Raw genomic sequence first — 16,815 nt, forward strand, 5'->3', positions numbered from 1 at the left:
TGGGTTTGTGTTGCTTGTGGATTGTCTTATGTGTTCTGAGGTTTGAGCTGTGACATAAGGCATTTCCCAAAACCAGGGTACTTGTAGGGTCTGTCTCTCATGTGTGTTCTGTGATGTGGTTGAATGTGTGAGATCTGACTGAAGCTTTTCACACAATCCATACATTCATTGGGTCTTTCTCCACTGTGAATTCTCTGATGTGTAGGAAGGGCTGAGCTCACAGTGAAGCTTTCCCCACATTCTGGACCAGGGGTTGGCAACCTTTCAGAAGTGATGTGCCGAGCCTTCATTTATTCACTCTAATTTAAGGTTTCATGTGCCAGTAATACATTTTAACGCTTTTAGAAGGTCTCTTTCTGTAAGTCTATAATATATAACTAAGCTATTGTTGTATGTAAAGTAGATAAGGTTTTTAAAATGTTTAAGAAGCTTCATTTAAAATTAAATTAAAATGCAGAGTCCCCCGGACTTGGGGGCAGGACCTGGGTAGTGTGAGTGCCACTGAAAATCAGCTCACGTGCTGCCTTTGGCACTGGTGCCATAGGTTGCTTACCCCTGTTCTGGACATTAAAAGGGTTTCTTCCCTGTGTGGATTCTCCAGAGAGAAACAAAGGCTGACCTGTGACTGAAGGTTCTCCGCAGTCACGGCAGTTAAAGGGCTCTCTCCTGTGTGGATTCTCTGATGTAATAGGTGTGAGCTCTGGCTGAAGCTTTTCCCACAGATGGGGCAATTATAGGGTTTCTCCCCTGTGTGGATTCTCTAATGTGATATGAGGTGTGCGTTCTGATGGAAGCTTTTCCCACATTCATTGCATTTCTAGGGTTTCTCTCCCGTGTGGATTCTCTGATGTAAGAGAAGGGTATACTTCCGCGTGAAGCTTTTCCCACACTCACTGCATTCATAGCGTTTCTCTCCCATGTGGATTCTCTGATGCTGAATAAGGGCTGTTCTCTCATAGAAACTTTTCCCGCAGACAGGTCAGTTATAGGGTCTCTCTCCCATGTGGGTTCTCTGATGTAAGAGAAGGGAATACTTCCGCGTGAAGCTTTTCCCACACTCACTGCATTTGTAGGGTTTCTCTCCCATGTGGAGTCTCTGATGTTCAATAAGAGCTGAGCTCTGATTGAATTTTTTCCCACAGTCAGAGCAGTTATAGGGTTTCTCCCTTGTGTGGATTCTCTGATGTGATAGGAGGTATGTGTTCCGACAGAAGCTTTTCCCACACTCATTGCATTTGTAGGGTTTCTCTCCAGTGTGGGTTCTCTGATGTAAGAGAAGGGAATACTTCCGAGTGAAGCTTTTCCCACACTCACTGCATTTGTAGGGTTTCTCTCCCATGTAGAGTCCCTGATGTTCAAAAACAGGTGAGCGCTGACCAAAGCTTTTCCCACAGTCAGAGCTGTTATAGGGTTTCTCTCCTGTGTGGATTCTCTGATGTAATAGGAGGTGTGAGTTCTGCCTGAAGCTTTTCCCACAGTCAGGGCAGATATAGGGTCTCTCTCCTGTGTGGATTCTCTGATGTAATAGAAATTGTGAATTCTCACGGAAGCTTTTCCCACACTCCAGGCATTCATAGGGTCGCTCTGTTGTGTGGGTTCTCTGATGTCTAATAAGGTGTGCCTTGTTCCTAAAGCTTTTTTCGCACTCAAGACATTCATAGGGTCTCTCTCCTGTGTGGGTTCTCTGATGTGATAGAAGGGCGTTCTTCTGACGGAAGCTTTTCCTGCACTCGCTACATTCATAGGGTCTCTCTCCCGTGTGGATTCTGTGATGGAGAATAAGGATTGAACTGTTCCTGAAGCTTTTCCCACACTCAGCGCACTTATAGGGCTTCTCTCCTGTGTGGATTCTCTGATGTGATCGGAGGTGTTTCTGACTGATGTTTTTCCCGCACTCACTGCATTTGTAGGGTTTCTCCCCTTTGTGGAGTCGCTGATGTTTATTAAGGGCTGAGCGCTGAGCAAAGCTTTTCCCACAGTCAGGGCAGTTATAGGGCTTCTCTCCTGTGTGGATTCTCTGATGCTTGAAAAGGGTTGACCAGTATCTGAAGCTTTTCCCACAGCCAGGGCAGTTAAAGGGTTTCTCTCCTGTGTGAGTTCTGTGATGTGATAGGAGGTTTGAGTTCCGACTGAAGCTTTTCCCGCACGCATTGCATTTGTAGGGTTTCTCCCCTCTGTGGAGTCTCTGATGTTGAATAAGGAGTGAGCGCTGACCAAAGCTTTTCCCGCAGTCAGGGCACTTATAGGGCTTCTCTCCTGTGTGCAGCGTACGATGCCCACTAAGGGTTGACCTATGTCTGTAGCTTTTCCCACAGTCTGGACACTTGTAAGGTCTTTCGCACGTGTGGATTCTCTGATGTCTAATAAGCTCTGATCTGTACCGGACGCTTTTCCCACAGTCATCGCACACATAGGGTCTCTCTCCAGTGTGGATTCTCTGTTGAACAGTTTCTTTGACTTTCTTCACTCCTCTTCTGCGGTGAGTGGATTTAACCAGTGTCTCCTCCAAGTGGTTTCCCTGCTGCCTCTCCGCACTGCTCTGACTCTCACGGGTTTCTCCCTGCTTGGGACTCTGGGAAACGTCCCCTTCACCTCTTCCCGATACCGTCCCCTGTGGTTCCACTCGCTCAAGATCTTCCTGCTGAGGCTTCTCCTCCTCGTTCTCACTCACCGTCCCATCACCTGCTGGGACAGAGAGAGAATCCAGACAGGAGTCAGTCCCTGTGCCGGGGGACAGGGAACCTCAAAAGGGAACAGGAAAGAGGAGAAGAAACCCAAATAACTGCTGGGGATATTGAACTATTCAGAGCTGAATCCTACTCCACCCATACCCTGCTCCAGAGGAGAGCGAAAGGGGCCCATCCTTCCTCCACACCCCCTGAGTACAGATGACAGCAGGAGCTGAAGGGTCAGACAGGCGTAATGAGAATGCATGAGTAACGTCTGCTAAAAGGATACAATAATTGGCTTCTGAGTCGTGTGATTCCTCACCTGTGTGGGCATCACTTGGGATCTCCCTTTCCTCACAGCCCTGGAGATCAGGGACCCACGGCTCCTCCCCTCCTTCCAGCCAGGAGATGAGGTCTGGTTTGGAAACTGGAAATCCTGGTAAGGTGCAAGGAAACAAATGTTGATCAGGTTCATTCCATGTCATTGTTACTGGTCGCACTTCCCTGGTCCGGCACCCTCAGGACCTGACCAGTGACGAACCAGGGAACTTGCCGGATCAGGGGAGGTCAATGTCGGCCGGCCCCTCTGCAGCCACCAGGTTCCTGGCCACCAGGCTTTGCTCCTGGCTCTGACCCAGGGCTCCGCCGCTGCCCCCAGCTGTGGTCCCAGCCTGGGGCAGTGAGGGGCATGGACGGGGTAAGACTGGGACCACAGCTGGGGGCAGCAGCGGAGCCCTGGGTTGGGACCAAGAGCTGAGCCCGGCAGCCAGGAACCTGGCAGCTGCAGAGGGGCTGGCGGCTGCCATGGGCGGCTGCAGAGGGGGTCGAGGGGGACCTGGGGCTGGCGGCCGGGACCCCGGGTGGCTGCAGAAGGGCCGGCAGCACAGACCTGGGGCCACATCGGAGCTCCTGGGCGGGAACTGCCAGCATGCTCCACCTATGCCAGACAACGGATGTTGCCGGACCAGGAAGAGGGATGGGACCTCAGGAGGTATCTAGTCCAACCCCCTGCTCAAAGCAGGACCAACCCCAACTAAATCATCCCAGCCAGGGCTTTGTCAAGCCTGACCGTAAAAACCTCTAAGGAAGGAAATTCCACCACCTCCCTAGGGAACCCATTCCAGTGCTTCACCACTTTGAGTGAAAAAGTTTTTCCTAATATCCAACCTAAACCTCCCCCATGACAACTGGAGACCATTCCTCCTTGTTCTGTCATCTGCCATCACTGAGAACAGTCTAAATCCATCCTCTTTGGAACCCCCTTTCAGGTAGTTGAAAGCAGCTATCAAATCCCCCCTCATTCTCCTCTTCTGCAGGCTAAACAATCCCAGTTCCCTCAGCCTCTCCTCATAAGTCATGTGCTCCAGCCCCCATATCATTTTTGTTGCCCTCCGCTGGACTCTCTCCAATTTATCCACATCCTTCTTGTAGTGTGGGGCTCAAAACTGAACACAGTACTCCAGATGAGGCCTCACCAATGTCGAATAGAGGGGAATGATCACGTCCCTCGATCTGCTGGCAATGCCCCTACTTATACAGCCCAAAATGCCGTTAGCTTTCTCGGCAACAAGGGCACACTGTTGACTCATATCCAGCTTCTCATCCACTGTAATCCCCAGGTCCTTTTCTGCAGAACTGCTTCCTAGCCATTCGGTCCCTAGTCTGTAACAGTGCATGGGATTCTTCCGTCCTAAGTGCAGGACTCTGCACTTGTCCTTGTTGAACCTCATCAGGTTTCTTTTGGCCCAATCCTCTAATTTATCTAGGTCCCTCTGTATCCTATCCCTACCCTCCAGCGTATCAACCACTCCTCCCAGTTTAGTGTCATCTGCAAACTTGCGGAAAGTGCAGTCCACACCATCCTCCAGATCAGTAATGAAGATATTGAACAAAACCGGCCCTAGGACCGACCCTTGGGGCACCCCACTTGATACCGGCTGCCAACTAGACATGGAGCCATTGATAATTACCTGTTGAGCCCGACCATCTAGCCAGTTTTCTATCCACCTTATAGTTCAATCATCCAGCCCATACTTCTTTAACTTGCTGGCAAGAATACTGTGGGAGACCGTATTCTCAAAAGCTTTGCTAAAGTCAAGGAATAACACATCCACTGCTTTCCCCTCATCCACAGACCCAGTTATCTCTTCATAGAAGGCAATCAGGTTAGTCAGGCATGACTTGCCCTTGGTGAATCCATGCTGACTGTTCCTGATCACTTTCCTCTCCTCTAAGTGCTTCAGAATTGATTCCTTGAGGACCTGCTCCATGATTTTTCCAGGGACTGAGGTGAGGCTGACTGGCCTGTAGTTCCCCAGATCCTCCTCCTTCCCTTTTTTAAAGATGGGCACTACATTAGCCTTTTCACAGTCATCCGGGGCCTTCCCCGATCGCCATGAGTTTTCAGAGATAATGGCCAATGGCTCTGCAATCACATCCGCCAACTCCTTTAGCACCCTCAGATGCAGCGCATCCGGCACCATGGACTTGTGCTCGTCCAGCTTTTCTAAATAGTCCCGAACCACTTCTTTCTCCACAGAGGGCTGGTCACCTCCTCCCCATGCCAGGCTGCCCAGTGCAGCTGTCTGGGAGGTGACCTTGTTCGTGAAGACAGAGGCAAAAAAATCAGTGAATACATTAGCTTTTTCCATATCCTCTGTCACTAGGTTGCCTTCCTCATTCAGTAAGGGGCCCACACTTTCCTTGACTTTCTTCTTGTTGCTAACATACCTGAAGAAACCCTTCTTGTTACTCTTAACATCTCCGGCTAGCTGCAACTCCAAGTGTGATTTAGCCTCACTGATTTCACTTCCTTCCTCTCCCCAACCCCACCCTCTGGGGACTGGGCTATAAATCGTACAAAGCCCTTGATGCACTGGTGTGGAGTAAGGGTTCCTCCACTCTGCCTAGGGAATGGCCCCAACGTACTCCCCTGGGGATCTGTGCTGTGTTGCTACCCGCTCTAGCTATGGAGGGTACAACTACGTCCCCATCACTGCCACTCCCCCACCCCAACGCACACTCCTGTCCCTCCACAGCGCCAGCCAGATGGGAGGGGATCTCTCTGGAGTGGGGACTGTCCCTCACTACGTGTCTGGGCAGCAACGGGCTCACTGGGGCTTTGGTCCTTTACTGCCGCCTCTCGCTGGTGCCTAATTCAAGCCGTGAGGAAATCAAGAGAGGAACCATCACCCTGGGCCGGGAAAGATAATCACTAGACCCCACCGCAGTGCAGCGAGGAGAGCAACGAACTTCCCTGTGTGGTGTGTGTGATGTGGCATTTCATGTGCTTTATGAAAACATGCTTATGCTATGACTGTGACATAACTGAAATGTGTCTGACGCAGAGGGGATTCACCCACGAAAGCTCATGCTCCAATACGACTATTAGTCTATAAGGTGCCATAGGACTCTCTGTCGCTTTTTAACTGAAATATAGTTTATGCAAGATGGCTCTTGCAAGGTATCATTGGAAAGGTTGTGATTTACTGAATATGATTATCCCAGTCGTACAAGGTTTTTGTATATTGCCATTCCTAATATCTGACGTGTGTCCATAAATGCAAATCCATATCATCTCGTTAAGCTGGAGCAGGGGCTCTCAGCCTCTCTCTGAGCCCCCCAAACATGTTATAAAAACTCCTCAGCTCAGCTGTGCCACAACTTTTTTTTTTTTTTTTTTGCATATAAAGCCAGAGCCGGCGTTAGGGGGCAGCAAGCAGGGCTATTGCCCAGGGCCCCACACACTCAGCGTGCTCAGGCTTTGCTTCAGTCCCAGGTGGCAGGGCTCAGGGCCTCGGGATTCAGCTTTCTGTCCTGGGCCCCAGCAAGTCTAACACTGGCCCTGTTCGGGGGACCCCTGAAACCTGTTCGCCCGCCCAGCTAGACCACCTTGTTACAAAGAGATCTCCAGCTCTGAAGTACATTTCTCAAGCGACGGAAAATCCAGGTGGTCCCTGGGTAAGATGTTTCAGTGGTTAATTCACATCACTGCTCTGTATTTACACTTCATCTCTAGCCTGAACTGATCAAGCTTCGGCTTCCCACTATAGCCGCTTCTTTTCCTTTTATTTGCTAGACTGAAGACCCCTGTCCTATTTCCCATGTTAAACTTTGTGTACAAGGCTCAAGTCATAAGAACGGCCGTACTGGGTCACAGCAAAGGTCCATCTAGCCCAGTATCCTGTCTACCGACAGTGGCCAATGCCAGGTACCCAGAGGGAATCAGCAGAGCAGGGAATCACCAAGTGATCCATCCCCTGTCACTCATTCCCAGCTTCTGGCAAACAGAGGTTAGGGACACCATCCTTGTCCATCCAGGCTAATAGCCATTGGTGGACCTGTCCTCCATGAACTTATTTAGCTCTTTTTTTAACCCTGTTATAGTCTTGGCCTTCACAACATCCTCTGGCAAGGAGTTCCATAAGTTGACTATGCGTTGTGTGAAGAAACACTGCCTTTTATTTGTTTTAAACCTGTTACCTATTAATTTCATTTGGTGACCCCTAGTTCTTGTGTTATGATAACTAGTAAACAACACTTCCTTATCTACTTTCTCTACACCAGTCATGATTTTATAGACCTCAATCATGTCTCCCCTTAGCCATCTCTTTTCCAAGCTGAAAAGCCCCAGTCTTATTAATCTCTCCTCGTATGGAAGCTGTTCCATACCCCTAATCATCTTTGTTGCCCTTTTCTGAATCTTTTCCAATTCCAATATATCTTTTTTGAGATGGCGACCACATCTGCACACAGTGTTCAAGATGTGGGTGTACCATGGATTTATATAGAGGCAAGATGATATTTTCTGTCCTATTATCTATCCCTTTCTTAATTATTCCCAACATTCTGTTTGCTTTTTTGACTGCTGCTGCACATTGAGTGAATGTTTTCAGAGAACTATCCACAGTAACGCCAAGATCTCTTTCTTGAGTGGTAACAGCTAATTTAGATCCCATCATTTTGTATGTATAGTTGGGATTATGTTTTCCAATGTGCACTGCTTTGCATTTATCAGCATTACATTTCATCTGCCATTTTGTTGCCCAGTCACCCAGCTTTGAGAGATCCTTTTGTAGCTCTTCGCCGTCTGCCTGGGTCTTAACTATCTTTAGTAATTTTCTATCATCTGCAAATTTTGCCACCTCGCTGTTTACCCCTTTTTCCAGATCCTTTCTGAATAAGACTGATCAGAACTCAACCTTCTCTTGTTGAGAAAAATAGATTGAGCTCATTAAGTATCTCACTATAAAGTGCCCTCAGAATTTCTTTAAAAAGAGGAAAATGTCCAACTCCAAAGGTGTTACATCCGACACAGGGGAACTCTACGGCAGACTTCATCTCCATAGAGACAGGGGAACTGGAAACAGAATCACAGAAATGTAAAGCTGGCAGTGACCTCGGGAGGTCATCTAGTCCAACTCCCCCACACTCCCTCCATGCTTAATGAGGATTAAGCAAACTTCACCATTAATGACAGGTCTTTCTCAATTCCTCTTTAAAACCTCCAGTGATTCCACAACCCCCCTACATCATCTTCTCCAGTGACAATATATCTGTTAGCATTAGAAAGTTTTTTCTCATATCTCACTGAAAATTTCCATTGCTTCATCCCTTTTTGTCCTGTCCTTTGGTGAACGTGTGATACAATTCATCACCCTTCTCTTTTTAAAGGCCTGTTACATACTTGAGGTCTGTTATCATGTGCCCCTACAGCCTTCTCTCTTACAGACTAAACCCGCCCAATTTCTTCAACATTGTAAAAATTACTACAGTGTAAGGATTTTACCCACCACATACAGGAAAAGAAACAAAATGCTGTAATCGATCAAAGTTTCATTGAACACCTCTGTAGTGGCATTATTATGTGCAAATAGCCTAAATCACACTACACAGACATTTTGAAAAAGAGAGATGTTAAAGCATATGAAAGAGTTCACTCCTCCCTTGGTGATACTGCAGAATTCCATTCTTTATTTATTTTATTTGCAGTGCAATTTATGAACATCTTTCAGTTACAAAGGAGAATTTAATCCAAAGGTAATGCTCCAACATGGCAATGCAGCTCACTCCGCATTGCTCAGATTGCATTTGGTACGTGGAAATGGAACCAACTCTAAACCAAGAATATATCTATATCTATACACACACAAACATACACACACTTTAGAAAGATTAGTTTCACAAAGCTACAAACAACTATGTGGCAAATCTGCTGGGAGAATGAACTTACAACGAACAAATGCAAATGCTTGTATAGAACTGCAATAACATTTCAATAGATTTCCAAAAAAGCCACAATTCTGCAAAGAAGAAGGAAGGACATATTGTACAGTAAAGCCAATTAACTAAAAATCACCAGCTAAATGGGAAACAGAGGCATATATATACAGACACACACACACACACACACACACATATATATATAAATAAAAGAAGCATATATTGTTTTTAAATATATAACAAATGATAAAAGGGGAAATTGAGAGCAACAGATATAAATTAGAAATTGGGAATTGTAGAAAATTGATAAGGGAAGCAAAGTGACACAAAGAAAACGCTCTAATCTGCAGAGTAAAAGAGCATAAGAAGGAACTTTTACAAGTATATTAGGAGGAATTGGAATGATAACAATGGTCTAGTATTGTTTTATTACTAGATGGAAAGGGTAGAATGATAATGCAGAAAAAAGGAGAAGGGTTCAATAAATATTAAATTAACCTGGTATCCTTTTTTTGATGAGATTACATGATTGATTGATAAATAGAGTATGTTAATGTAATACAGTTAGTGTTCATTTACTGTGCTCCCAACTGGAGTTAGACAGTTCAATATAGTTAAAATCTGGTCCTCAGACATTTGACTTGGTAGCTCATGCCATTTTGATTAACAAAACTAGAATGATACAAAATGAATGTGGCACATATGAAAAGGTCTAAAAATGTAATTGCAAACAAGGGTGGGAGGGTTCAGGTGAGTCCCCCATAAGGATCAGTTGTTGGCCCTACTCCACTTAACAGTTTTATCAGTGACCTGGAAGAAAACAAAGTAATTTGTGATAACATTTACAAATGACTGTCCCATGGTGCGCACCTCAACCCAGCCCTAGAGATAACCAGGCTGCGAGAGGCCAAATAGGTGACCTGGCATCACCTGAGAGAGGGAGGCCCAAGATTAATTGAGAGTGAAGCAAGCAATAAGCGGCAAGGAGGCAGATGATACCAGGAAAGCTGCATTCCCTGACCTAGACACAAGGAGGCGCCCTCGTGGGAACCCCATTCCAATGACACACAGATTGGGGGAGTGGTAAATAACGAAAAAGGCAGGTCGCTGACACAGAGAACATAAGAGCGGCCGTACCGGGTCAGACCAAAGGTCCATCTAGCCCAGTATCTGTCTACTGACAGTGGCCAATGCCAGGTGCCCCAGAGGGAGTGAACCTAACAGGCAATGATCAAGTGATCTCTCTCCTGCCATCCATCTCCATCCTCTGACGAACAGAGGCTAGGGACACCATTCCATACCCATCCTGGCTAATAGCCATTTATGGACTTAGCCACCATGAATTTATCCAGTCCCCTTTTAAACATTGTTATAGTCCTAGCCTTCACAACCTCCTCAGGTAAGGAGTTCCACAAGTTGACTGTGCACTGCGTGAAGAACTTCCTTTTATTTGTTTTAAACGTGCTGCCTATTAATTTCATTTGGTGACCCCTAGTTCTTGTATTATGGGAATAAGTAAATAACTTTTCCTTATCCACTTTCTCAACATCACTCATGATTTTATATACCTCTATCATATCCCCCCTTACTCTCCTCTTTTCCAAGCTGAAGAGTCCTAGCCTCTTTAATCTCTCCTCATATGGGACCCTCTCCAAACCCCTAATCATTTTAGCAATCTGCATCACTTCCTATTCTGGGGGCAACGCTTTTGGTATTGCTCAATGTGAAGTTTTACCACGAGAACGAGGAATGTAGGCCATACGGGTAGGATGGGAACTCTATCCTGGGAAGCAGTGCATTGCTGTGAGCAAAGTGGCTACAGACATCCTTGGAGGCATATCTGGGGGAGGTCTAGAGAGGTGATATTACCTCTGTATGTGACAGTTGTGCTCACAATTAAAGAAGGATGCTGAAAAATTAGAGCCCTCAGAGAAGAGCCACAAGAATCATAAAAGGATCGGAAAACAGGTCCTATAAAGGAGCTCAACCCATCCTGCCTATCAAAGAAAAGATTAAGGGGTGACGTGATAACAATCTAAAAGTCCCTACACAGGGAACAGAAATAAAACAATAGATGGCTTTTCAATCCAGCAGACACAAGGACAAGGGCCAATGGCTGGAAGTCGAAGCGAGAGATATTTGAATTTGAAATAAGTTGTAAAGTTTTCACAGTGAGGCTAACTGACCATTGGACACAACTTACCCAGGGCTCTGGTGGTTTCTCCATCACTGGAAATTTTTATATCAAGAACGGAGTTTTATTCCAAAAGAATCACCCTGTTTAAACAGGAATTAATTCAGGGAACTCCTATTAACCTGTGTAACAGAGGAGGTCAGACAAGATGAAGCAAAAGTGGATGGGAACCTGGGAGGCAGTGACCATGAGATAGTCGCGTTCAGGATGCTGATACGAGGAAGAAAGGAAAGCAGCAGAATACGGACCCTGGACTTCAGAAAAGCAGACTTTGACTCCCTCAGGGAGCTAATGGGCAGGATCCCCTGGGAGAATAACATGAGGGGGAAAGGAGTCCAGGAGAGCTGGCTGTATTTTAAAGAATCCTTATTGAGGTTGCAGGAAAAAAACATCCAGATGTGTAGAAAGAATAGTAAATACGGCTGGCGACCAACTTGGCTTAACAGTGAAATCCTTGCTGATCTTAAACACAAAAAAGAAGCTTACAAGAAGTGGAAGATTGGACAAATGACCAGGGAGGAGTATAAAAACATTGCTCAGGCATGCAGGGGTGAAATCAGGAAGGCCACATCACACTTGGAGTTGCAGCTAGCAAGAGATGTTAAGAGTAACAAGAAGGGTTTCTTCAGGTATGTTAGCAACAAGAAGAAAGTCAAGGAAAGTGTGGGCCCCTTACTGAATGAGGGAGGCAACCTAGTGACAGAGGATGCGGAAAAAGCTAATGTACTCAATGATTTTTTTGCATCTGTCTTCACAGACAAGGTCAGCTCCCAGACAGCTGCACTGGGCAGCACAGCATGGGGAGGAGGTGACCAGCCCTCTGTGGAGAAAGAAGTAGTTCGGGGCTATTTAGAAAAGCTGGACGAGCACAAGTCCATGGGGCTGGATGTGCTGCATCTGAGGGTGCTAAAGGAGTTGGCGGATGTGATTGCAGAGCCATTGGCCATTATCTTTGAAAAGTCATGGTGAACAGGGGAGGTCCTGGCTGACTGGAAAAAGGCTAATCATAGAATATCAGGGTTGGAAGGGGCCTCAGGAGGTCACCTAGTCCAACACCCTGCTCAAAGCAGGGCCAATCCCCAGACAGATTTTTGCTGCAGATCCCTAAATAGCTCCCTCAAGGTTTGAACTCGCAACCCTGGGCTTGGCAGGCCAATGCTCAAACCACTGAGTGATCCCTCCCCCCATGTAGTGCCCATCTTTAAAAAAGGGAAGAAGGAGGATCCAGGGAACTACAGGCCAGTCAGCCTCACCTCAGTCCCTGGAAAAATCATGGAGCAGGTCCTCAAGGAATCCATTCTGAAGCATTTAGAGGAGAGGAAAGTGATCAGGAACAGTCAGCACGGATTCACCAAGGGCAAGTCATGCCTGACTAACCTAATTGCCTTCTATGAGGAGAGAACTGGGTCTGTGGATGAGGTGAAAGCAGTGGATGTGTTATTCCTTGACTTTAGCAAAGCTTTTGATACGGTCTCCCACAGTATTCTTGCCAGCAAGTTAAAGAAGTATGGGCTGGATGAATGGACGGTAAGGTGGATAGAAAACTGGCTAGATGGTCGGGCTCGACGGGTAGTGATCAATGGGTCCATGTCTAGTTGACAGCCGGTATCAAGTGGGGTGCCCCAAGGGTCGGTGCTGGGGCCGGTCTTGTTCAATATCTTCATTAACGATCTGGAGGATGGTGTGGACTGCACCCTCAGCAAGTTTGCAGATGACACTAAACTGGGAGGAGTGGTTGATATGTTGGAGGGTAGGGATAGGATACAGAAGGACCTAGACAAATTAGAGGACTGGGCCAAAAGAAACCTGATGAGGTTCAACAAGGACAAGTGCAGAGTCCTGCACGTAGGAAGGAAGAATCCCATGCACTGTTACAGACTAGGGACCGAATGGCTGGGCAGCAGTTCTGCAGAGAGGGACCTGGGGATTACAGTGGACAAGATGCCGGATATGAGTCAACAGTGTGCCCTTGTTGCCAAGAAGGCTAATGGCATTTTGGGCTGTATAAGTAGGGGCATTTCCAGCAGATCGAGGGACGTGACCATTCCCCTCTATTCGATATTTGTGAGGCCTCATCTGGAGTACTGTGTCCAGTTTTGGGCCCCACACTACAAGAAAGATGTGGAAAAATTGGAAAGAGTCCAGCGCAGGGCAACAAAAATGATATGGGGGCTGGAGCACATGACTTATGAAGAGAGGCTGTGGGAACTGGGATTGTTTAGTCTGCAGAAGAGAAGAATGTGGGGGGATTTGATAGCTGCTTTCAACTACCTGAAAGGGGGTTCCAAAGAGGATGGATCTAGACTGTTCTCAGTGGTAGCAGATGACAGAACAAGGAGTAATGGTCTCAAGTTGCAGTGGGGGAGGTTTAGGTTGGATATTAGGAAAAACTTTTTCACTAGGAGGGTGGTGAAGCACTGGAATGGGTTACCTAGGGAGGTGGTGGAATCTCTATCCTCAGAAGTTTTTAAGGCCCGGCTTAACAAAGCCCTGGCTAGGATGATTTAGTTGGGTTTGGTCCTGCTTTGAACAGGGGCTTGGACTAGATGACCTCCTGTGGTCTCTTCCAACCCTGAGATTCTATGCTTCAATGATCACAATGATCCGATTAGGCCTTATAACCTGCTTTATAGTTTCGTAGTTTATCTAGTCCTCTAATCATTCTTGTAGCTCTTTTCTAAACCCGTGCTAATTTGTCAACATCCTTTCTGCAGTGTGAACACCAGGACTGGACGCAGTTCCCACTAATGGTCTAATTAATGCCATATGACGAACTAATGAAGTGCCCCTCATTACTGCTACTTCATAGTCCTCTGTTTAGCTTCCCCAGGATCACATTAACTCTCTTAGCTACAGCATCACACCAGATGCTCATGTTCAGATGGCTTCCACCAGGGCCACTGATTCCGCAAAGCTCCCCATAGCAGGGCACAGAGACACTGTCTGACATGGTGATGAACCAGGCTCATGGTGCTGGGGACAGTGACAACCACACAGATAATTCCTCAGACACAGCAGCACAAAACCTCCCCTCGGTCTGTCCAGCTCATTTCCTCCTCTGCTCCCACAGCGCAGCTGGCTACACCCTGGACTGGGCACGGATGTCAAATGCCAGAACTGCCCTGTATATCCACTCGAGCTGCTCTGTGCACCACAGCCCCAGAGACCGGGAGTAACCTCTCTGCTCACAGCGCGTCTCACACGCAGACACAAAGCCCTGTAAATCTGTTCAATTCCCATCATGCGTCACTGCTGGAAAGTCATGAACCTCAAACAATGGCAGCACTGACTGAATGCAAACTCCACACAGGCCACGGGACAAGGAGGAAAAGCATTAGCCAGGCATGACAATCAGTTCCCCACTGCTGCTGTCGACCGTCTGGCACTGCAGAGCCCCTCCCTACAGCCCCCCACAGTCCTGGGGTGTCTGCTAAAGCAGGGAGGGAGAACAGTGGAGCACCGACGATGGGGAACCCCAGCAGAGTCAGGGAGTTTGGCACAAGGAATTCTTGTAACCCTCTGCCGCTGCTGCAGGAGGGAAAGAGAGTATTAATTACAGCAGGAGCTGGAATCCCCAACCAGAATAAGGCCCCTTTGTGCTGTCAGTGGTACTTATCTGTCTGTCCCCTACCATTAGCACAGGGTCTGAGCACTAGGAGACACCAGAGATCTCTGGCACAGAGGGGGCTAGAGCTGGAGATCGCCCGCAGCCCACGCTTGCACCTGAGACTCCAAGGCAGAGCAAGATGCCTCCCTGCAGACTGTATTGAGGCCCTTCTTTCAGAGAGAGGGGCAGGGCTGAGCAAACGCCCCTCCGTTGGGCATCGCTAGCTGGCTAGGTCAGGGGAGGCGCCACCTAGGCTGCCGGGAGCTGTGAATCCCATCCAGACGTGCAACCTCTCCTCACGACAGGGAGCGCAGGCACATAATGCAGGCTCTGGGGGTCCTGGCAATGTTCAGCGTCACCACAGCTAAGTTCCTCTCTGAATCTAGCCCCAAGTTACTAGCATAAGGGCAGGCAAGATGTCGGGGCAGAGCAGGGCACTGAACTTGGGTCTCCAGAGTGTCAGGTCAGTGCCCCAGCCACTGGGTCACCCTTCCTCTGACAGCAGGCCCCCAGTGAGAGACAGTCCCTGCCCCAAACGGCTTTCGCTGTCAATAGACGAGCCAGACACAGGGCAGAGTCTTACCTCCATTTCACAGCGGGGAACCGGGCCCAGAGAGACCACAGCTGGGACTTTCAAAGCAGCATAGGGGAGAGGTGGTCAAGTCACCTCCCTCCGGTCCCTTTGAAACCAGCCTAAGTGACTGACAAGGAGTCTGTGGCACAACCAAGGATCTACCCCATCTTCTGAGTCCCCGGCCAGCCCCTGGAACAGGAGAGCAGCCTTCCTCTCCTGTGTCTGTGCAGAGAACAGCCCCCACACTCCTCCTGCACCGCTCTGGTCACGCACTGCACTGCTTGTGCAGACCAAGCTCGCTGCACACCCCGGGGGCTCCTGGCATCCCTCCATTCCTCCTCCACACCCTCCCATCCCCCTTTATTTCTGGGATTCACTGCAGCCCCCCGTTGCCCCCTTCCAGGGAGTGTGATGTGTGCCCCATTCCCTCCCTCTCCCATAGCAGGGTGCCTCATTCTCCTCCATGGCAAAGGCTCTACGTGCCCCCATTTTCCCCTCTCCCCATCCCCCCGCCCCCTATTCCTAGATGACATCTCTCCCCTCCAGTGATTCTGTGTGCCCCTCCCCCCCGACACGGATTCTCTGTGCCCCCTATTGCCCCTCCCCTTAACTCCCATTCCCCTCCACCTACCACTTGTCTTCCTGAATCTGTCCCCATCCCTCACCCCCATATACGTTTCAATTTCTCCTCACAATAATCGGCTTATGGCCACTGACGTCCAGAACATTCCCTGACCCAGGGACAGTGTCTTACACACAGGAGCTGCAAATTACAGGGCCTGATCCCCCTGAATTCTGGGGGGCCAGTGCAGATCCCTGCACGGAATCTGACCCAGATGCTTCTCATACCCGAGGGGACAGGAATCCTTACCCAGCCAGGTCACAGTCTCGTAATTCTCCTGCATGACATCCCAGTACAGGGCTCTCTGACCCGGGGCGAGCAGGGCCCATTCCTCCTTGGAGAAACACACAGCCACCTCCTCGAAGGTCACCGGCTCCGCGGCAGCCATGTCCCTTCCCCAGCACCTGGCAGGATGGGACGATCTCCAGCGAAACGGGAGGTGGTTCTGCAGCCTGACAGGTGAGAAGGGAAATTGGAGGTTTCCCAAGGGGCTTATGTCCATTGAAATCCTCCAGTTAGCTCAGACTCCTCCCCCGCAGCCAGCGCTTCCAGACGCTGCTCTCCTGGGGAACCGGCTGAGTTAAGATGTAGGAAAAAGCATCTACATTTCGGCGCTTAAATCCGTAGCCAGTTCGCTCAGCACCTGGCCGGATTCTCACAAGTGCTGAGCCTGCCACATGGGGTCCCGGGCTGAGCCCCGCTTGGGATTCACTGGTAACACGTGTCGCCAAAGGCTGAGAAAGGAGAACGAGTCTTTAACCCGAAACATCCCGGCAGCTGCTTCCCCGGCCCCTCTCCAAAGCGGCCGGTCTGGGGAGCCTCCCCCGCGCCAGGCCCCCAGCCCCGGGGCTGGACACGGCGCTGCCCGAGGCCGGGGCTGCAGCCGGTACCTGGGAGCGTGAGCAGCAATTCAGCGGGTCCCTTCAC

The 16,815-nt window shown here is 48.7% G+C and overlaps 1 protein-coding gene across 1 annotated transcript; it reads right to left on the bottom strand.

Moving 5' to 3' along the window:
* Positions 1-436: 436 nt before the first annotated feature.
* LOC120393506 (zinc finger protein 883-like) lies at positions 437-16,752 on the bottom strand. The gene is made up of 3 exons (XM_039518103.1): positions 16,138-16,752; positions 2,992-3,105; positions 437-2,685 (listed from the first exon to the last, which is right to left on the bottom strand). The coding sequence occupies exons 1-3, from the start codon at positions 16,388-16,390 to the stop codon at positions 980-982; spliced, it is 2,073 nt and encodes a 690-aa protein (XP_039374037.1). The 5' UTR covers positions 16,391-16,752; the 3' UTR covers positions 437-979.
* Positions 16,753-16,815: the final 63 nt, after the last annotated feature.

The sequence above is a fragment of the Mauremys reevesii genome, unplaced genomic scaffold (genome assembly GCF_016161935.1).
Source record: "Mauremys reevesii isolate NIE-2019 unplaced genomic scaffold, ASM1616193v1 Contig21, whole genome shotgun sequence".
Classification (NCBI taxonomy): domain Eukaryota; kingdom Metazoa; phylum Chordata; order Testudines; family Geoemydidae; genus Mauremys; species Mauremys reevesii.

What these genes read in the sequence shown, in the direction of transcription:
- LOC120393506 (XM_039518103.1), bottom strand. Translation starts at nt 16,390, where the DNA reads ATGGACATAAGCCCCTTGGGAAACCTCCAATTTCCCTTCTCACCTGTC. An exon ending in CGAGACTGTGACCTGGCTGG is followed by an intron (nt 3,106 to 16,137) that starts GTAAGGATTCCT and finishes GCACCTTACCAG; the next exon opens with GATTTCCAGTTTCCAAACCA. An exon ending in CCCAAGTGATGCCCACACAG is followed by an intron (nt 2,686 to 2,991) that starts GTGAGGAATCAC and finishes TCTCTGTCCCAG; the next exon opens with CAGGTGATGGGACGGTGAGT.